General features: G+C 44.4%; 1 protein-coding gene across 2 annotated transcripts in view; it reads left to right on the top strand.

The window, feature by feature from the left end:
• Window positions 1-539: 539 nt before the first annotated feature.
• ZNF592 (zinc finger protein 592) overlaps window positions 540-23,038 on the top strand; it is a 42,734-nt gene continuing 20,235 nt past the window's right edge. Inside the window, exons 1-2 of one of the 2 annotated variants that reach the window (XM_033166627.1) lie at window positions 540-663; window positions 13,096-15,482. In XM_033166627.1, the coding sequence (XP_033022518.1) occupies window positions 13,104-15,482 (2,379 nt within the window). In that variant the 5' untranslated portion in view covers window positions 540-663; window positions 13,096-13,103. Of the gene's footprint in view, window positions 664-719; window positions 804-13,095; window positions 15,483-23,038 lie in introns of those variants that run through there. The other variant, XM_033166628.1, reaches the window with a different exon arrangement.

The following is a 23,038-nucleotide window of genomic DNA, read 5'->3' as shown; positions in this document are numbered from 1 at the left end:
TGAATATATGGAAAATAATTGTGTACAACTGAAAGCGCTGGCAGCGTTGAGATAAATTCAACAGTGTAAGTAAGTTCTGTTGGATGTAATAATGGAAAACCGATTGGTATAGTTTTTGTAAAATATGCAGGGATTTATGATATGTAAAATGAACCATGGAAAGAGAACAAGGGGAGTCACTGATATCTTAAGGATGTGAAATGAGTATTTGAAATTGTAAAACGGAAAATGTAATAAAAATTATACTAGAAAAGAAACGGCGAGGCTGCTGGAGTGAAGGCGAGCGGCTCCGAAGGAGGCTGGACCGGAGGCGAGCTGTGTGGCAAAGCCGGGCCGCCAAGAGCTCAGGGGGTCGGGGCGGGCCTCCACTGCCAACCCGAGAGGCGCCGCTCAGGAGACGCGGCGGCGGCGGCGGCCCCTGAAGCATCCGCCGAAGCCCGGCCGCCGCCGCCCTCTCCCTGCCCGACCCGGGCGCTCTCCTGTGCCGCATCCCGCTCACTGCGAGGCCGCCGGGGCGAGTGGGCCCGTCCTCCGAGGCCCCGCCCCGTGCTCAGCCCCTCCCGCGCCCTCCGCCGCCATGTTGAGGCAGCCGCTGCCCGGCGCTGGGTGAGGCCTGTGCGGGCCCGGGCGGCGACGGAGCCCACCGCGGAGCTGACGGTGTCGGTAAGTGCCGGCGGGGCGAGCGGGCCGTGGCGCTCGCGGCCGGGCCTGGCGCAGGGCGCCTCCCTCGGCGCCTGGCCTAGCGCAGCCGCGGCCCCTTCGCTGGCGCAGGCCCCTCTCCTCGGAGGCTCCCCGAGACTCGGGTAGGAGCGCGGGCAGGGAGGAGAAGCGGGCGGGCGGGCAGACCGATCCCCGTGGCAGGCGCGCGAGAGCGGCGACCCCGGGCAGCCGAGTTCCGCCGCCAGCCAGAACCCCGTTTCGCCTCGGCGGCGGCTCCAGGCAGGGTCCGTTCACGCCATGCTCTCCGTTGGGTTGCGGGGCTGGGGGATGCCTGCCTGCACGCCGGCCTCCCCTATGGGGCAGACCCACGGGCAGCGTGCCTCTTGCCCATCGCCATCACCAACCCGCCCCCGGGACCAGCCTGCGCCACCCCACCGATTTGCACGTCCAGACGAGACGTCTGCTGCTTTGCTCCCCCTCCCGCCTCCACCCTCTCCCCACTTTCGCAACCCACCCCCGTTGCATTTTATTTTTGGGGGGGATCAGAATACTAATAGGGTGCCAGTGCACCCCTCTCTCTCCCACAGCTGAGTGCAGTCGCGTTCTGTCTGCTCACTTTAGGGGCAGGGAGATCGGAAAGGTGGCCCTAGAGACCTCCCGGCGTTGGAGAGGGCATTGCCCTTGGCAAAATCTCTTGCTTTGCTGACCTGCCCCAGAGGTCGGGCAAGGTGTCGTCTTGTGGGGATGCCCACAGGCAGGCCAAATAGACGGGCAGTGCATCCCTCTGAATGGCTATTCAGGATGCTGTTGCAGAATAACAAAGTGCCTCCCTCCCCCCCCCCCCCACGTACTGTACTGGGACGATTTATTTGCCCCCACCCAGTTATTATAGGGGGGCCCTACACTTTGTACCGGGGGTCGCTTTGTGCATTGGTTTGACACTTTGTTTTTGCTGCTGTGTAGACATTTGGACAAGAGGACACACAGCCCGTCCTGACTCCCTGATGTATGCACCTGTATAACCCGTGGGTTTGCAAATAAACCTTGGTCACGCATGTGAATTTTCCATAGATGCAAAAGCGGACTGAGCTCACGTCGATTTGGCAAAGAGCTGCCTTCTCAGTCTTAAATTCTAGATCTAATCTGGGCACCCTTGCAGATCTGCCCACTTTTGGGTCTCTTACTCTTCTCAACCTTGACAGGTGCCTTATTTATCAGATAATGGTTTTTCTCCTGCTCCTGTGCCCTAAGCTTCAAAATACCTAACCTGCTATCAACACCACCTCCTTCTGGGCATGTTTACTTGGTTTCTACCCCCAAGTTGCAACATTCATGAGCACTCCCCTGGGGAATTCATAGGGTGAGTGCTGCCGAGCATTTCAGTTGGCCAGTGGAAAGCTCCTTGGGGATGCTAAGCTTCAGCCGATTCTCAAATTTCTTCAGAAAGACCAGTCAGGTCTCATAAAATATTTGCAGTCTGGTACAAAACATGCTAAGAATCAAGTCCAGTAGATGATATTGGAACTTAATTTTGAGTTAATGTGTCTAGGGTAATTTTTTTTTTACAATGGATTGTATTCAACTAACTTTCACAGTAGTACTGTACATTGAAATGAATGGATGTAAATTAGTCATGGCCATTGATTTTAGTGGGTCTACTCAGAGTAAAAGTTAGTTGAATACAACCCTGTTTTTTATTTTTATCAAGAGCTGAAAGCATTCCCCACGCAGGGCTGTTGTAAGGATATTTTGGAGAGACAGATACTATCACCATATTACAGACAGGGGTTGATTATTTATTTAGTTATTGGAGCTTCTCAAGGCTACCCATGACTGAACTAATATTTAAGCTGGGAACTCATGATTTTGACATTGAACCAACTCATAGCCTTACAGGGCAATCAGTGATGTGGAACGGAAAATTTTCCAGTGCTTTATTTTTCCGTGGAAAACTTTCAGTTTTATTCGTTCAGTGCTAGCAGTGATTGGATGCCAGTTACAAATATAGCATTTGGCAAGCTTGGCAGTTTCAAAATGTTTACTGTTGTTCGCTAAATGCAAGTAAAACAAGCATGCTAAATTAGATCACTCTTTAGCTCCTGCAAATTGCAAAGTATGCTTTACAAATTACCCTAATTTGCGGTGGAAAATTTTCTAGAAGACCCACATCACTGAGCACAATCCTATGCACGTTTACTCTGAAGTATCATCTCTGCCCTCCCAAAAACATATATATTCAATGAGGCTTATTTTCAGGTAAGTGTGTAGAGGATTACACTCACTTGCTATTTATTTATTACACTTATAATATTCCATTTCCCCCCTCTGCAGTTGACCATGGGGACCCAGGCAGTCTCCCACCTAAGCACTGACCAGAAACAGGCCGACTTAGCCTTAGCAAGGTTGCTGCATCAAATGCGTTCAAACTATGTCCATCATGGTCTGGAAGAATAATAAAAATCCAAAGCTTCATTGCCTTGAAGTAAACCCTGCTAAAACTTATGAGATCTACTGTCATGTGATATGTTTTGGGTTAGGCTTAAAAAAAGGTTTAACTTCCCTTGCTAGAATGACATTTTTACTTAGATACCGTGAGACAATTCAGCATTTTTCTTTTTGGGGGGGAGTCGGGGGGGTCGGGAAATCACCTTGCAATTGAATGATTATGCCAAAATACCTGTAGATGTATCAGTATGTCAGGAGCAGAAAAATGATGCTTCATGCAATGGTAAAAATAATACCAGAAAATGTTTGTAAACATTGGCAAGTTAATTGTCTAGGTAAAGCAGTGTTTAGGGGACGCGGGTAGCGCTGTGGTCTAAACCACTGAGCCTAGGATTTGCTGATCGGAAGATCGGCGGTTCGAATCCCCGCGACGGGGTGAGCTCCCATTGCTTGGTCCCATCTCCTGCCAACCTAGCATTTTGAAAGCACGTAGATAAATAGGTACCGCTATCTGGAAAAAAAGGTATAAGAACAGATTTGGTGATTTGCTTAGATTGAGATATATGTGGGGAGATTTATATTAAAATGTGAGCTATTTATTTAGTTATTTACTCTTCAATTATTGTATGAGGTATAGCAAGTTTTGCTTTATTACTAAGGGAAGCGATATACATACAATTGGAAACCAATTTTTAATTGTTATCTATAATTCTTTGCTTTTTTTCCTTTTCCGTGTGCTTTGTTTTTTCATATTTTTTGTGGGTTATTATGTCTAGATTATATGCTTTTTATTCTTTGTTTATTGTTTATTTGTTTCTATTGGTTGATTTGATATGATTGTATTTTATAAGATTGAAATTTTAAAAAGCTATTTTAATCTTTTAAAAAAAATGGTACCGCTCCGGCGGGAAGGTAAACGGCGTTTCCGTGAGCTGCTCTGGTTCGCCAGAAGCGGTTTAGTTATGCTGGCCACATGATCTGGAAGCTGTCCACCGGCTCCCTCGGCCAGTAAAGCAAGATGAGCGCCACAACCTCAGAGTCGGACACGACTGGACCTAACAGTCAGGGGTACCTTTACCTTTACCTAAAGCAGTGTTTATTAAATGGAGGTGTTTGGAGGTGGGTAGTTAGGACTCCACCAAGGAATGAGTATGTGTAAACAATTTTGTACATTTATTGGTGATAGCAAGTACTCAGCAATTTCCAATTGACTGTTTTTTGGCTGTGCTACGAGGAGGAGGAGCTGAGCAAGAATACCCACTATGGGTTTTCGGTTGGTGTTGATGGTGCAAATACCAAAGAGCCAGTAAGCTTACAAATGAAGTGTGATTTTCAAAAAATTGAGAGGTCATGAGAGCTAAGGGGTGTTATGATTATTGACTAACAGTTTGTGTGAAGACAAGTCCTTGCCCTGAAAAACTCAACACTTAGCAATTTGACACAGGCAGTAGAGGGAGGATACAAAGGTGAAGATAATAGGAAATAACGTTCTTTGGATTTTGTTATATGTGCTTAGGGTACTAGGTTACTACTTTTGAATTTAACTTTAAAAACAGAGCAACACTTTTTACAAGAAATGCTTCTCCAGTTTGTGACTTTATCATTGGGGCTGTTCCTTTCAAACCTGAATTTGTAAATGTGTTTGCAACCAGCAAAATAAGATCCTTTCCTTTGGTAGCATTTTTAGTGTCTTCAGTCTGCCCTCGAGGTGTTTTTGCAGTGTTACACTTACATACTCTGTTCCTATGGTTGACTTGACTATTGTTGGGGAAATTTAGCAAACTGTGACTGATGACCATTGCTGGTGGAAAAGTTTTTGAATTGTTTTCGCGTCATCTTACACTTTGGCAATCTCTTTCCCTCTTTAATGAAGGCATTAAAATGCCTGCTTGTTTCTTAATAGCATTAAGATTCTTCAAATGAAGACAGTTTCAAAAGTGAACAGGCAGTTAAGTCTGTGAGTGAATTTAAATTGGACAGGTCATTTGCAGTGAATGCATAAAGCTGAACTTGTAATTTCTCTTTGTGTTGGGCCTTGTCTCATCTTGATGGGACTATAACTCATAATATTGATGATGATGATGATGATATTAGTGTGCAGTCCTTATCTCCATTCAGCTTTTTAGTAACCACCTTGGTTGATGGGGCAATAAAACAGCACCTTTTTGGAAAGGGTTGGGAGCACATATGTGAACCCAGTTGGAGAAGGCCTGTAGCTCAGTGGTAGAGTGGATGTTGTGCATGCAAATGGTGTTGGGTTCGAGTCTCAGCCATCTCATGTCAGTGCTTGGAAAGTCTCCTTTCTGAAATCTTGAAGACCTGCTGTTAGCCTGTTTAAACAATAGTGAGCTAGATGAACGAAGAGTCACCTAGTGTATACCCCTAAAACAAGGTATAATACAATATGTGGCATAAACTCAGGAATGGCAAAACCCAGCCCTCAGGTATACGATTTCAAGAAGGAATGAGGAGCCTGTAATCTTTCAGATATTGCTTTACTACAACTCCCATCATCCGTGCCAGTGGCCATGCTGGCTAGAGCTGATGGAAGTTGGAGTCCAACAAGAACTGGAGGGCCTCAGGCTCCCCATCTCTGATCTAAATAGACACACAAGGAAAAGGAAGGAATAAGTGGGTAAAGAATATCAACCCAGGGTGTGTAGCAAATCCTAGAAGGCTTAACACAGGCACCCCCAAACTCGGCCCTCCAGATGTTTTGGGACTACAGTTCCCATCATCCCTGACCACTGGTCCTGTTAGCTAGGGATGATGGGAATTGTAGTCCCAAAACATCTGGAGGGCCGAGTTTGGGGGTGCCTGGCTTAACATTACCATCCCTTGGACATTTATTATGAATTGTAGGACCGCATGGAATGTTCTTTTTTTGCATATTTTGCATCCGCAAGGAGGATACCAGATTATGATTGATGGATGCACACTTCTTCTTGGCTCTCATTGATGTGGTTTCCAAACTGAAGCTAGAGAGGGCAGTTCATAGAATATCTGAGAGATGACCAATGGGCCTCTTAAGACCCTGGTATTTAATGAAGGCAGTGCATATTTTCACTCCTGTATTTGGCATGACCAATTTAAGTGTGCATCATGCTATATTTGCATATTTTAAATTTTGCAGAGTATTGTGGAAGTCTCAATAGATCCCTACAAGTAATGGAGGGCGCTGGGATAACATAGGAGACTGAGCCAGACCACTGGTCAGTTTGGCCCAATATTGTTTAAAAATTCTAGTTAGCTATGGCTTTCCAGGGTCTTGGGATGAGACTTCCATATCACCTGTTACCAAATCCTTTTAAGAGGAGATATAGGGGAATTGGATTTTTGTTCTTCTGCTGAACTGTGGTCCCTTCCCCATTTGTGATTATTCATTTATTTAAATAAATGGATAAAATATTTGCAAGTAACAGTTGTGAGCACATTTGGAACTATAGCAACACCCACGGCTCCCACTTTTTGAGCTTTTCCAGCTGTTTCATGAGGATTTAGATTGTCTACGGTGGCTTTGTGATGTCTGAAATGTCTTGTTTCTTAGCCTGATGCATTAGGAGCTCAAATGTTTCTATTGGTAGTGGATGCTACAATTCTCAGACTTCAGCAGAGAGAAAGACTACCATCCACAGACAAGTTGCGGCTTGAGTAATCTATCCGGACGTGTTATCTTATTGCCACAATATGAATTTTGTATCATGGACACTTTAAGAAAGTTCTATTCCCCAAGAGGTCATACGCTAATACTAGAGAATATATAGAAATGGGCACCTAAAATTATGATCATCCCTGTGAAGAAGAGCTTAATTTCAGGGCAGGATACTATTACAAAGATTGTATACTAGCCATGATGGCTCTGCTCTGCTTCCACACTTGGATGTGCTTGATTAAAAGGTAAAGGACCCCTGGACGGTGAAGTCCAGTCAAAGGTGACTATGGGGTTGCGGCACTCATCTCGATTCAGGCCAAGGGAGCCGGCGTTTGTCCACGGACTGCTTTCCGTGTCATGTGGCCAGCATGACTAAATTGCTTCTGTCGCAACGGAACTGTGACGTAAGCCAGAGCGCACGGAAACGCCGTTTACCTTCCCGCCGGAGTGGTACCTATTTATCTACTTGCACTGGCATGATTTTGAACTGTTAGGTTGGCAGGAGCTGGGACTGAGCAATGGGATTACCATTTGCTGGAAACTGCAGGAGGGGAGAGTGCTCAAGCTTGGGTCCTGCTTGTGGGTTTCTCGCGGCTCTGGTTGGCCACTGTGAGAACAGGATGCTGGCCTAGATCCAGCAGGGCTTCTTATGTTCTTATCATCGTTAGAGTGCATAGAGAGAAATGCCTGTCTACCCAAACACATCTGGCATTGTTTGGCAGCAGATTCAAGACAAATTAAGAAGTAGCAGAGTACAGACTTAGAGCTTATTCTGATGCTACTGGCAGTTATTCAGGGGTGGACTTTGGTAATCTTTTGTAACACAACGCTGTGTGCGAGGCCAAAATTTGGTGTCCCCAAACCCCCAAATGGATCTTCTCAATTATGGATCTTCTCATTTTTGTACCCCCTCGGCTCAGCGCTCTGGGCAGGGGAACCACCTGCACCACCCTAAACCTGGCGCTGAAACTAGGATAAACTTACTGATAAGTGACTGGATGGGAGGCTGTGGTGCTGATCCTGTCTCAGGTGGTGTGGGGACAACGATGACAAAACAACAGTGAGATTTTGGAGAGCAGAGCTATGTTTCTCACATCCTCTGCCCATGCTGCCAAGCTAGTCAGCTGCCCTCTGGTGCAGTGCCATCACCAGTGCTAAAGAAGAAATTCAGATGCCAGTCTGGTTGGCTCCTTGATGAGTTGTGGGGAGGGAGGGGCAAAATCCTTTGCTTGGATCCTGGGAGGCTGCATTTAAGATGCTCTTACTTGTTATTTAATTTGTAAATAAACAGTACTTATTGCAGGATGACCCGATGAAATTCTTCATCAAAAGATAATAGCCAGCAGAGTAAGAGAGCATTAAAGAAACCTTAGACAAAACCATGTTGGCTAACTTATTATTAGCCTTGACACAGTGGACTATCCATATTCAATGTCAATATACAGTACGCCTCAGATACTGGGGGTGAATAACAGTGGGTGGCTGTAACTATTGTACTCTTTGCTTTTGAGCTCCCAAATGACAACTAGTTGACTATTGTTGGAGTTTTAGAAGTGAAATTAAAACTGCACATAGCTTTATAGTCCTGGTTCAGATAACCCTGAAATCCATGTTTTGTAGACTTTGGAACAAGCTCGGCTTACACTCTCATGCGTAACTTTACGGTCTGTTTATTTCAGGGTGGATTTGTTTTTTTTTTTTTTTATAAGATTTTATTATTTTCCAATAAAACACAGAAAAACAAAATACAACAACAACACAAGGCATATTAAACAATATAAAAACAACCATAAAAACAATAACAATAACAATAAACATAAAAAGAAAAAAGAACATATACATACCTTGACCAATACCTATCTTTGTACTTTCCTTGTTTCTAACTTCTCTATTTGGGGACTTCCCCCATTCCCTCCACTGTCTTCAAAATCAAATACATCTTTAAGGTAGCTTTATATCTTGTTCAATTAACATTTGCTCAAATTTTCAATATGCTTAACTTTACTCGGTCATATACTTAATCAACTATAAATCTTATCTTAATATCAAATCTTAACTCCTATTTAACAAAGAGATCATTCATACAAAAATTTTCTCTTGCCAGTTTTATCTAACATAAACCTATTAAAGCCTCTATTTATCTCTGCTCAAATATTCAATTTTGCTGATTTAACTAAATAGTCTTTAAATTTTTTCCAATCTCGTGACACCGTCTCCTCCCTCTGGTCCCGGATTCTGGCGGTCAGTTCTGCGAGTTCCATGTATTCCATCATCTTCATCTGCCATTCTTCCTATTTCAGGGTGGATTTGATTTAAATCACTAGTCAGTAAGGCTCAGGGCCGATTTAAATAATAAAAAAAAAAATCCGATTTAAATTTAAAAAAAAAAAATATTTAAATTTTTATGTAAATCGGCTCTGAGCCTTACTGACTAGTGATTTATATCATGATTTAAATCAGTTTGATTTAAATCAAATCCACCCTGGTTTATTTTTTGCGCAGCCTTCCCCAACTTGATGTCTTCTGTTCCCATCAGCACTAGTCAGCCTGATACTGACCAATGGTCATTGATAGTGGAAGTTGTGGTCCAAAACATCTAGAGAACATCAAGTTGGGGAAGGCTGGCTTAGCAGAATCCATTATTTTCTGTGATGTCTGAGTTGGGCTTCCTGTCTAAAGCACTAGAAACCATGGATTGTCTGAACTGCCCAGTCTTTCTAACCCTTAGTTCATAGATTGGCACTCACCGACACCTGGGATGATCTTCCGTGCTTCTTAATCTTTGCAATCTTTGGTCTACACAAGAAAATCTGTTTTCCCATCACAAGGGAACTTTTCGGACCCTTTCAAAGATATACCTGCATTCGTGCCAGTCTTGTGAAGAATCGTTAATTTTGGGTAGAGCACAGTACAATGTGACTTAGGGTATTTTTCACACTTCAAGGCTTCCAACGGCAAAGTTTTTTTAAAAAAAGCAAACTTGCATAGAAACCATTAACCTTTCTTTATGAATCATCTGTGGTAGGCAAGATTCCCTAATGTAGAGTTTTTCAAACTTAGGTTCACAGACCACTTGTAGCTTGTAAGTTTCAGTGAGGTGGTCTGCAGAAGAGTTGTAGAACAGGTCAGGTATACATCTATATTTTGCCCCATACTTCTCTCCCCCCCCTTTCTGACAGTGCAGATGAAGGCTGTTTTCACCAGGGTTGGATGTATCTAACAGCTGGCAAGAGTCTTGCTTAACGCCTGTGGTTTTCATTGAATTGTAGAGTTAGAAGTCCAAAATATGAGGTGGTGCAGGGGTAGTGCCTGGCTACCGGTAACTTCGAACCCTGCGCTGCATCCTGGTCTAGCGCTCATGATTTTCATAACAAGGCACTTTTTTATACTAGTTCTGCCTGAACATGGATCATCCTGGGCCCCGTTCTTGCTAGGTCATCCATTTTTACAGTGAAGCAGCATGATCTTGGACCAGTCAATCTCTCTCAGCCTAACCTTTCTGAAATGGTGGTTCTGAAAATAAAACAGGATAGTCCTTACATATGCTACTCTAAGCTCCTTGGAGAAAGGGCAGTATATAGATGAAATCTGTTTCTGTCTTTGCCAGTTGGGTTTTCCGCCATATTAAAATGAAAATGTTACCTGAAGATGATGCTTTTCATACTGTAGCACAGGGGTCCCCAAACTAAGGCCCAGGGGCCGGATGCGGCCCAATCGCCTTCTAAATGCGGCCCGCGGACGGTCTGGGAATCAGCATGTTTTTACATGAGTAGAATGTGTCCTTTTATTTAAAATGCATCTCTGGGTTATTTGTGGGGCATAGGAATTCGTTCATTTTTTCCCTGCAAAATATAGTCCGGCCCCCTACAAGGTCTGAGGGACAGTGGGCTGGCCCCCTGCTGAAAAAGTTTGCTGACCCCTGCTGTAGCAGCTGACACACTCCTTGAAGCCTTTGAACTAATGTCAAGAGAAGGGTGTCCAGCAGCCTTTGCCAACCGGGTGCCCTCCTGATGTTTTGTGTTGTATAGGAAAATGCCTTATGGACCAAGTCAGATAATTGCTCCATCTAGCTCAGTATTGTCTACACTGATTGGCAGCAGCTCTCTGGGATTTTAGGCAGTGTTCTCTCTCAGCCAAACATGGAGATCCTGAACGCCCTGGAACTCGGACGTTTTGGCTTCCGAACACCGCAAACCCAGAAGTGGTTGTTCCGGTTTGTGAACGTTCTTTTGGAACCCGAACGTCTGACAGGGCTTCAGCGGCTTCTGATTGGCTGTACGAGCCGCAATTTGGTTTTTGAACATTTTGGAAGTCGAACGGACTTCTGGAACGGATTCTGTTTGACTTCCAAGGTACGACTGTACAGTACGAGGGATCAAACTTGGGCCCTTCTGCATTCAAAACAGGGGAGCTACAGTCCTTCCCTTATCAGCTGGGCAGTCTATAGGCAGTGTAGACGTAGCCCCTGTTGGAGCCCAAAGCATCTGTAGGGCACCAGGTTTGGCAAAGGCTGGAGTATAGGATACCGTACCCAGGCGCTCTTGTGCTATATAGAATGGTGTGAGTTTTAAGTTCCAGCTTCTGCAGTTGTGTTTGGCATCTGCAGCAGGATAATGGAAGAGTTTCCCCTTTAACTTTCTGTGTTGTCACACTTGACAGCTCTGGAAGGCACATCGCAGAAAGTGGACTTTGCTCTTTGTATGAACTTTGTACAGCCTGGAGCAAAATAATTATTCCCTTATATCACCCTGTGTGTGCAACCCAGAAAGGCATGAGGTAAAGAGGAGCCATCGCCGTAAACCTTTCTATCAGCCAGGAAGGGATTGCTCTAATGCGTATTTTGGCACGGTTTGCCCTGGTGGCTGCAGACCAACTGCAAATAATCCGTTTATGCCACACTCTAGTCCCTTCCCTCCTTGGCTGGGATTGCTGCAAGAAACGCACCAACCGTAACAACAAGAAAAGCAAGGCTGCACCTGGTAAATGACACACAAGAAAAATGACGAGAACCTCAGGGTGCCAGGAATACAAGGATGTTTGTTCATTATATCTTATAACAAGAGGGAACCTGCAACAAAGTGTTGCAGTGTATCCTCAGCCCTTAGCAGGAATTCTGTTCAGAGCTCTAGCCAGCCTGAAAGGATGCCTTGCAATGCTGTTTAGGGCTTGTGGGGGAGCTTTTCTTTCCCACGCTCCTCAAACTTTCCCTCGCCATAGTATAAAAGAGCTATTAGCCCTGTACATGAGCACTTTTTTGCTATGATGTGTGAAGATAGAGGGGGAGGAGATTCTGGAGAGCAGGAAAAGGAAAATATATATTGTGTTTTTCTTTCCCCCTATACTGAAACCTCCCTGTATGGTGCAGGTATGAGATTTTTTAAAATCTCACGGCATGTCTCCTGTCCCCTCAGGATGCAGCAAGCCACTTCCAAGTAGGGCAGCTGTGTTCGCCTAAAGATAAAGCTTCAGGGTGCTGGAGCCTATTTGCATCTCTTGATGTGGGGTCTAGTCCACGAAAGCTTATGCCGCAGTACCGGTATTTTATTTTCAGCTGATGCACTCAACTTTCAGTAACTTCTGGAATCCATTGAGCGTCCTCAGGTCCTCACACAACTGGGCTTTTTGAGGCTCTTTCCCCCTTTTAATTTACAAACATGCATCTCTGCATACCTGGGAGGCCCCTTGACTGTGCGTGAACTGCTACCTTGTCTGTGGACTGATAGGCACTGGACCAAGACGTTTCGCTATTAGAAAGAGTGGCATATTTCTCACATCCCTGGGTTATCATTATTTTTAGTATATAATACTGCATCACGATCTGTAGAAGGAAAACCATAGGCTTTGGGTTTGAGTATCAGCAACAACAGGTAAATCCCCTGCTGAAAATTTGCAGGGTTCCCTGCCCCCTTCTTGCTGCAGCTGTGCAATGGGGAGGAAGTTAGAAAAGCCTCAAGGAGTGTGCTTGTGGTCTGTTCATTAGAAATTTAACACCTTTCATTCCCATTGTAGAACGTGTGGGTGTATAGTCTTCTGAAAAATCAACTGAATCCCTAGAGAAGCCTTCCCTAACACAGGGCCCTTTCAATATGTTTTGGGCTACAACTGCTATCATCCCCAGCCAGCATGGGCAAGGAATGTTGCAAATAGTAGTCCAAAACATCCAGAGAGAGAACCAGGTTGGAGGTTTTTCCTAGACTATAGGAACTACTAATAGAGCAGTACTGTATGCATGTTTTTCTACTGTTTCTCGAACCCAAATCTTGGCATTTCTAGAAAGAGAGATAAATTCAGAAAATGCACACCGAGAATGCTTTTGACAATGTTTTGCTTTTTTGTAGTTTTCATCATGGGGGACATGAAAACTCCAGACTTTGATGACTTGCTGGCTGCTTTTGACATTCCTGACCCAACCAGCCTTGATGCCAAGGAAGCCATTCAGACAGCTGGTGAGGAGAATGAAAACCATCTCAAGCAGTCTGGGATTTGTATAGATGAAAGTGCACCCTTGTCCCATGCAGCGCCAGCTTCTGACATTCCAGTTGTGAGTGTCATTGTGAAGAACACGTGCCGACAAGAGTCATTTGAAGCCGAAAAGGAAGGCAACAACCACCTAGGACCAGGCCTGCTGCACAATGGATTCCGGGCGTCTGATCTTCCCCTGGAGACTCACAATTATGGGAAATTTGATTCCACTTTCATCAATGGTGATGGCTTGAGGAACTATCCTGAAAAGTTGGAACAGACAAAGTCAGAGCCCTTGCCAACATTCAGTCAGTTCAGCCCCATCTCCAGCCCTGAGCCGGAGGATGCACTCAAAGAGAACAGTATTGTAGATAAACCTAAACATGTCCAAACTCCCTATTTTCCACCGCATCCAATGTATATTCCAACTGGATCATCTGTGTTAGATCTGCTTAGTAGGACCTTGCCAGAACCAGAGTTTAGTAGGTTTATGTCAACTGGGCCATCGCTGCTAGATCTGCTTAGTAAGAAGATAGCAGAACCAGAGTTAAGTATGTTTGATCAATACTGTAAAAGAGATCCAAAGATAGATATGCATGAACTGCAAGAGAGCAGGGTGGATGCTAGCAAGAGGGAATGCGACAAGAGCCCTGAGAAACGGGAAGGCCCTGTCAAAGATCTTGTGGACACCAATAACTTCCTCAGCGAAGGGTTGCAGCATGGCAATTTCCATAGCAATAACTTGGGTGAAAGCAAAGGATCTGTGCCTGAAATGAACTACTCCTCTTCGTCAGTTCCACCTCGCCAGCGTATCAAACCTGCCCACTCCAAGCTCTCATCCTGCGTTGCTGCGCTTGTAGCCCTCCAGGCCAAAAAGGTTGCAGGCATCTCGAAGGAGGACCAGGGAAACTTGACGAAGGAGTCTTCTGGGCCCTTTAAAGATGGCGTCAAGGGAAGCCCCAAGATGCCAAAGTCACCAAAGAGTCCCAGAAGCCCCCTTGAGATGGTGAGAAAAGTCAGCAAGCAGCCTGAGTCTCCCCGGAGTGTGTGCAGTGACAGCAGTAGCAAAGGCTCTCCTTCGGTGGCAACTGGTTCACCCCCAGCAATTCCCAAAGTCAGGATCAAGACTATTAAAACCTCCTCTGGTGAAATTAAAAGAATGGTAACAAGGATCCTGCCGGAAGTCGATGACTTGGGCAAATCTCCTGAAGAATCACCCGTGGAGAGTTCAGCAACTGAAGAGTTTGTGAAATCCTTCCCTTCACCAGAACCAAATGCACCCCTAGACACTGAATCATGCAAGGGCTTTGCTAAAGCCACTACTCAAGAGGCGAACCTAGCAAGTCCCCACGTTGACAGTATGAGTGCAGACATTCCTGTAAGCAGCACCCCTGGTGCATCCCTGCTGGCAAACAGCAGCAGCGGGACAACGAAAGTAGGTATTGTGGGACAGCCGGCAAGCAAGAAGCAGCAGCCAGGTGTGGTGGCGCAGCCCTGTAACCCTGCCAGCCTCCTTCCTAAAGCCGTGCACCTGGCCAATCTCAACCTGGTTCCCCACAGCGTTGCAGCTTCTGTGGCGGCGAAATCTTCCGTGCAGCGGCGCGGCCCGTCCCAGCTCACGCAGATGTCTGTGCCGCTTGTGCACCAGGTAAAGAAAGCTGCTCCTCTCGTCGTCGAGGCGTTCAACAAAGTGTTGCATGGTGCCAATCCTGTGCCAATCTATACTCCAAACCTCAGCCCTCCTTCTGACAGCAGTATTCACTTACCTGCGTCTGGGTATTGTTGCCTCGAATGCGGCGACTCGTTTGCCTTAGAAAAAAGCCTCACCCAACATTACAGCAGGAGAAGTGTCCACATTGAAGTCATGTGCACTCAGTGTTCGGCAACGCTGCTGTTCTTTAACAAATGCAGCTTGCTCAAGCATGCGAGGGATCACAAGAGCAAAGGCTTTATCATGCAGTGTTCTCAGCTGTTCATGAAACCCATTTCCTTAGACCAAATGTTTTCACCTTCTCCAACAAGCTCTTCGGCGTCTTCGACATCTCAGACATCACGGTTGCCCCCTCTTCCACATAAGACTTGCGCCACGCCGGGGAGCGGGACTGGGAGCTCGACAAATGCTCAGCCAGCCTTGCCCCTGTATGCGGACCCGTTGAGACTGATTCGTCACGGATTAAAGTGTTTTGAATGTAATAAGCAGGCACTGGACTATGTTGCCCTAGCAGCACATTATCAGAGAACCTCGGAAGATAATGAGGGACTGGTAAGTCACTTCCTAAATAACGATCAGAGCTATTTTCTGTTGGGCCTAGATTAAAAACAGCCAGACGCTCCAAACGTACATTAAGATAGGCACACGAGATTAGTTAGCTGCATCTTTCCATGTTCTTGGGAGCTATACAATATGTGCAAATCTAAGAAAAGTGGCGGGTGACTGAAAAGAGCATGGAGATGATGATCTATATGTGTGATTTATGATGATTGAATATACAGCATAAACCATTCAGTGCCAGAAATATATTGCTTCATCCCCTCAAGTTACGGAGGGAGGGAAGAAGAGATTGATGTATTTCAAAGCTTTTATAGTTATTATTATTGTATAGATTTATTTGTCTAAGGTTTTTTGTTTTTTTAAGTAGCTTGCTCTACTCCATTTGCTGGCGCCGTGAACAGCCCATTTCTGGCCAGTGTTCATTCAAAAATATTAACTGGACCTAGGCTTCAGTTCTCTGCCCAATGACATGTAGAGAATTATGCAGATGGAAGACTGCGGTCTAAAACAACAGGTTTGCATAGCAGCCAGTGTGTTGTGTGTCCCGTCCCGTCCCCCCCCCCCGGTCCGCACACATTTCCCGTCTTCCTCCTACGTGGAAGGAGCTTAGTTTAGCCGTCCGAGTTGACAAACCAATTTCAAACCATAGTTCCTGAAGCAGTCCTGTTTAAACTAACCATAGTTAAAATTAACCACATTTCTGAGTCTGGACAACATAGTGAGCTGTGATTAATCAAAGACAGAAGTGGAAGCTTTGAAATGCTGCCTCTTTGACTGAAGGGTAGAGGAACCATGCAAGCCTGAGACTCGCTGCAGCTTGTTCCTGCTTGTTCATGTCACATGAAATTTTGGTTTAGTGTGACATGCAGGTATGTCGTTACTCAGTATGTTCCCCTGGTAATATTTACCTTTTAGACCGAGAATGCAAAAAAATTCTTTAAACTAACGGTTTTCTGCACACTTCCCCTCTTAGCAATGCTGCTTCATACAAGAAATGCAACTGAAATACATTGCTACTTTAGCATGCAAAAATTGGATAAACAAGAAGCAAAATAGCAGTTTTGGCACCAAAGTTTTCAGCTCAAAAGCTGTAATACTTAGACAGACTGCAATCCTGGGCACATTTACATGGACATAAGTTAGGCCTACATTGAAAACAGTACAGGTGAAACTCGAAAAATTAGAATATCGTGGAAAGGTTCATTTCTTTCAGTTGTTGTTGTTCAGTCATGTCCGACTCTTCATGACCCCATGGACCAGAGCATGAACTTAAAAGGTAAAGCTAATATATGAGATAGACTCATGGCATGCAAAGCGAGATATGTCAAGCCTTTATTTGTTAAAAATGTGATGATTATGGCATACAGCTGATGAGAACCCCAAATTAACAATTTCAACTTTGGGGTTTTCAACAGCTGTACACCATAATCATCACAATTATAACAAACAAAGGCTTGACATATCTCACTTTGCATGTCATGAGTCTATCTCATATATTAAACTCCAGTAGCCAATGAAAACAATTGCTTACATAAATGGACTTTTCCACAATACTCTTAGTTTTTCGAGTTTCTCCTGTATGTGATCATTCTAAGTAAAAGTGGTCAGGTTTGTTAAGAACACAGTTAACTCCGATCCAACATTTTACATCTAAATGAGCTGTTGACCCATTTATTGGGTTGTTTTTGTTTTTATTATATATTTTGTGTTTGTATATTGTGATTTGTGTTGTAGCTGCCGTGAGACCTGCAAGTATAGGGCAGTATACAAATTTTAATAATAATAATAATAATAATAATAATAATAATAATAATAATAATAATAATAAGTGGCAGGGCAGCTCATCACACTTTCACTTCCCATCTTTATCTACTGCTCTCTGGATTGCAGAATTGTTGAAATTCACAAAACAACCTTGGTTGTGTTATTGCACCCCCCCAGCAATACCTTTACTTACTTATAATCAGCAATAAAATTAAAGAGGAAAGAGAAATGAAATGAAACGAAACGAAAATTCCATCAACAAGCTTTCTGTCGCCCACTCACCTGCTGCATGCCTTCTGCAGCTTTATGTAGGCTTGCAATTTAATTAATAACGGACTATTAATTAACAACCATCTTCATGTTCTAACTCCCTCCTTGCTTTATTTTATAAGCTGCATGTTTTGAAAGCCTTTGAGATAGAACTATTGGAAAAAAATAATGAAAAGGGTAGAAAGGCTTTGGGGTTAAAATATTGAAATAAATTTACTGTTTAATCCAGAGGTCCCCAAACTAAGGCCCAGGGGCCGGATGCGACCCAATTGCCTTCTCAATCCGGCCTGCGGACGGTCCAGGAATCAGCATGTTTTTACATGAGTAGAATGTGTGCTTTTACTTAAAATGCATCTCTGGGTTATTTGTGGGGCATAGGAATTCGTTCATTTTTTTCCCCAAAATATAGTCCGGCCCCCCACAAGGTCTGAGGGACAGTGGACCGGCCCCCTGCTGAAAATGTTTGCTGACCCCTGGTTTAATCCAATAAGCTTCATTACCTTTTTCAGTTCTGTTGGGCTCATGCAAGGGGTCAAGTGAAGTGTTATGTTTTTTACACGTGCGAGTACGTCAGCTGACCAGGTATTATGGCCTGTGGCTGCCATTGGCTTTGTTACTCCTGTGATGTCATAAGATGCCCAGGAGCATTCTTGGAAGTATTTCACTGGGAAAGGACAATGAGTTGTATTCAACTAGCTTTTACTCAGAGTGGCCTTTTGGCTAAGGTTACTGGTAGTGTTTTACTTAGAGTAAACCTATTGAAATTAATAACTATGACTAGCTTAGGTCCATTAATTTTAGTGGATCTGCTCTGAGTAAAAATTAGTTGAATGCAACTAAATTCCTAGCTGCTTATACAAATACTACTGTGAGGGAATTGGCACCCATGTCCTTAGCACAATTAATTGAAATTACCACATTTACTTGAGTCTAATGCGCACCTCAATTTTCAGAACCTTGAAACCAAAAAAAGGATTTGCTGGCGAATGTAAATGTGCCATTGAATCTAATGCACATCTAATTTTTCCTGCACAATTTGGCCAGAAAAGGTAAGCATTAGATTCGAGTAAATATGGTATGTCCCATGGATTTCAGACACTCGCTTTCTGATTTTGGTGTACTTGTGTTTACAGTCTTCATGTGTGCTGACTGTAAAACCAGTGTGCAAAGTAGTTTCAACTGCTCAGTGAAAAGTGATGTGAAGTTCCAGGGTGCAATCTTTGATACAACCCAATTTAATTTTTTTAATATCCTTAGATGTGTCAATTCTACAGTGGCTAATGGCTATTCTGTATTGGAAACCATTGGCTAGGATACTGGAGCTGACTGGAAATCTTGACAGTTCCTTGAATCCTGTTGGGTTTTGGCTCAGAGTTGCCTTGGCAATCACAGCTCCAGTCCTGTGTAGCTTTTATAATAGGCATTTACACAGTTTGCTTTATTCTTAACCCGGTTGGTTGTTGCATTTTTGTGTCTTCTGCCCTCCCCCACCCACCCTCCACACTCTTCTGTTCATATTTGGAAGAGAAATCACAAAGCCTGCTTAGCCCAGTCTGTAGCCCAGGCGGCCCCCAACTTATGCATGATTGCATATAGTTGTGTGACCCATGGGGTGTTTTGAGCCACCTGTTACACTCAAAGCGTGGAGAAACCATGTACAATTTATTTTAGCTGACCCATGGCTGCTGTAACACGTTGATTAATCCTCAGGTGGCCAACTGAATGCAAAATTATTTCCCAGTTGCATATACTGGTGGCATTATGCTTTTTTAGATGGACATTTCCATGCACGCACACACAGGACCTTTGGCAGTCCAGTGTTTTCCTCCAAGGCTGTGTAGTCATTTGGAGAAGATGTAATATTTGGAGTTGAGCATTCCCTTGGAATAAGCCCAGCAGTGGGAACAGATCCAGTTCTGGCTTCCATCTTAAGTGCTGTATGCTATGTTGGGCTGTTTTTGTTCTGGCACCTCTCAGGTGGGCGCTATTGCCACTACAGTGGAACCTCGGAAGCTGAAACCTGTTAACTCAAATGTTTCGGCTCCAGGACAATCAGGAACTGGAAGTGATTGTTCCGGTTTTTGAATGATTTTCGGAAGCCGAATGTCTGGCGCAGCTTCCAATTGGCTGCGGGATGCTCCTGCAGCCAACCAGAAGCCGCATTTTGGAAGTGAGCTCTTACAATGTTTCTGAAATAAACGAGTAAGCTAAAGAACTGGTTTTATCCAGTGGGTGTTTGCCAGTGAGTTATGCAGCTCTGTGCTGTTCTTGCCGCTTTCTCGCACGTAGGCTTTCCTTCAAGAAAATTAGTGCAAATTCCATGTGTCTCATTGGTGAAGTTTTGGGCTTAATTAAAAACAAAAACAGTGGGGTTAAACTTCAGTAATTGCCCAGCGACAACCTCTAAGTAGATGGCTGCCTTTCCCTAGCAGGGCAACCAGAGCAGGTCACCACACTATAAATTTTCAAGCAATAGATTATAGAGCAGGCATAGGCAAACTCGGCCCTCCAGATGTTTTGGGACTACAATTCCCATCATCCCTGAACAGTGGTCCTGTTAGCTAGGGATCATGGGAGTTGTAGTCCCAAAACATGGGACTATGCCTGTTACAAGGAAGACAAATAAAGGAAAAACTGAGAACCCACAGTTGGTCAGTAGTTCTGTTAGGACATTGCCCAGAATAGTGAGGAAGCTTTCCAGTACTTCAGAACTCTTTATCGGAAAGAATGTTAAGCAAGATGGGAGGATGGGAAGAAAAAGCTGGGAGCAGGGCTGTTGCTTCCACGTCCGCAGTTTATAGCAGTCTTTAGGTGTGACGCAGGAGGAATTTGGCAAGTACTGAGACAGAACTAAATAATTACTAGATTATTGACTGAAAAATAAGGCTGAGGTATTTAAATACTTTTAACTTGTTTGATCAACTGATTATCTGCATGCCATCTATGAGCCCTATAGTTTCTTGAAAACACCATGAATTCAGTTTTCTTGTAATTCACAGCCAGCTGTTCTCTTTGGCAGTATCCTGAGAATGCCCTCATCAATCTTCTTAGGATCACTTTTGTTTGAGATAGAAGTACCGCATCATCTGCGTATAATAATATAGAGATGGCTTCTGTGGCCAATTTAGGGGCATGATACGGACCCAGGTGGTGCTGTGGGTTAAACCACAGAGTCTAGGGCTTGCTGATCAGAAGGTCGGCAGTTCAAATCCCTGCCACGGGGTGAGCTCCCATTGTTTGGTCCCAGCTCCTGCCAACCTAGCAGTTCGAAAGCACGTCAAAGTGCAAGTAGATAAATATGTACCGTTCCGGCTGGAAGGTAAATGGCGTTTCCGTGCACTGCTCTGGTTCACCAGAAGCGGCTTAGTCATGCTGGCCATATGACTCGGAAGCTGTCTGCGGACAAACACCGGCTCCCTCGCCCTATAGAGCGAGATGAGCGCCGCAACCCCAGAGTCGGACACGACTGGACCTGATGGTCAGGGGTCCCTTTACCTTACTCTGGGAATGCTAAACTCTGGACAATATCATTTATATATAATTAAAACAGTGTGGAAGCTAGGGTGCAGCCTTGCTTAACTCCCTTTGTGGCTGGTACAGATCCTGTGAGCTGCCCATTTGTAGAGCAACGCACTTTCAGCACAGTGTTTTTATATAGACATTTAATCAAGAACAATAATATATTATCTGTATTTAAGAGTTCAACTAATCCCACAGTCTTACTCGAGAGATTGAATCGAATGCAGCTTTCAGATCAATGAAAGCTGCATATAGCACACCACCTGGTTTCTTAACATACTCAGCTATAAAATGAACTAGTACAAAGCAGTGCTCTATAGTGGATCTGCCTCATCTAAATCCTGCTTGCTCTTCGGCAAGAATAGCTTCATCAGTTATCCAATCAATTAGCTTATTGTAAAGATGCTTTGCATATAATTTGCTAATTACTGGTAGCAAACTAATTGGTCTATAACTAGCCAGATAAAATGTAAGGCCCTTTTTGAATATAGGGATGACTATACGCGAGTGGCGCTGTGGGTTAAACCACAGAGCCTAGGGCTTGCTCATCAGAAGGTCGGCAGTTCGAATCCCCGCGACGGGGTGAGCCCTGTTGCTCGGTCCCAGCTCCTGCCCACCTAGCAGTTGGAAAGCACATCAAAGTGCAAGTAGATAAATGGGTACCACTCCAGCGGGAAGGTAAATGGCGTTTCTGTGTGCTGCTCTGGTTCGCCAGAACCGGCTTAGTCATGCTATCCACATGACCCAGAAGCTGAACGCTGGCTCCCTCCCTCGGCCAGTAACACGAGATGAGCACCGCAACCCCAGAGTCGGACACGACTGGACCTAATGGTCAGTGGTCCTTTACCTTTTTACCGCTGTGGCCCAAACTTCAGGAGATACCGATTTATCGTTTGTCTAAAAAACACTTCCATTCCTCTTATCAGTGGGAACCCATTCAACGGTGTTAGTACTGTATCCTTTTGGATTCTCGGGAGAGGACTACCTATTTCATTTGGAGCTAATTTCTGATATCTCAGCCAGGAATTCGTAGTCATGCCACCAGGAGTTTGCAGCTCTGCATCTATAAACTTAGAAGTTCCTCTGGTAGCCCTCTTTTTAACTATACAGGTACATTTTGTAGAAACAGCTTGTGGGCAAAAGGCTTGGTTGTCAATTGTTTCACCATGCTGTTGTTTTTGGGTCAACCTGGACTGTAACTTAGCTAGTTTGGTGAAAATGTCACCTTGCTCTTTATTTGGTAAGTTAACAAAATTACTCAGCAAATCCTCTTCTTCTGGGACAATCCAGTCTGCTGAATCAGAAGCGTAGTTTAATTCAGAACTGCAGTAGATTGATTAGACCTCTTGAATTTTCCTTGCATAATCTCTGGAGTTGCTGTTAGTAATTCTTCCCATTGACTGTGATCTTCGGCAATAGGACGAATGTCAGCTTTAGCTGGGTGACTTCGTTACGCCTGTTCACCCTTTTGGGTACAAACAGTGGCTTAAGTGACGTGTCTTCAAAATGCCAATAAAGGAGGACTCATTTCCGGGCTAAATGAGCCTTCTTTTTCATGATTATAGCTGGAATTCTATGTCTGCTGAAAGTTAGAAAATTTGTCTTGAGTATCCATCATTAAAGAGCCCCTTTGGTTGATTTTAATTTGTTATTTCCAACATCACAACCTAGGAGTAAAGTTAGGCATTGTCATTCTTTGTGTTTTCTGTAGACACATAACAGGGCAGAATCTTTGTTCATATTTTATGACATTTGGGTGGGTCAGATGCAGTGACAAACTGGTATAGGGTTATGTCAGAGGTGACAAACGTACAGCCCTCTGGATGTGTTGGAGGCCAGTGGTGGGATTGTGGGAGTTGTAGTCCAGCAACATCTGGAGGGCCACAGGTTAGTTTTATGTACCGGTATATATGCCTGATTCATCCAAACTGGCAAACTGTTGCACTTGTCTTGCAAATCAGGAGAATTTCAGTGTTTACTGTGTTTAGAGACCC

The sequence above is a fragment of the Lacerta agilis genome, chromosome 13, assembly GCF_009819535.1.
Source record: "Lacerta agilis isolate rLacAgi1 chromosome 13, rLacAgi1.pri, whole genome shotgun sequence".
Classification (NCBI taxonomy): Eukaryota; Metazoa; Chordata; class Lepidosauria; order Squamata; family Lacertidae; genus Lacerta; species Lacerta agilis.
This window is presented reverse-complemented; position numbering and strand designations above follow the sequence as displayed.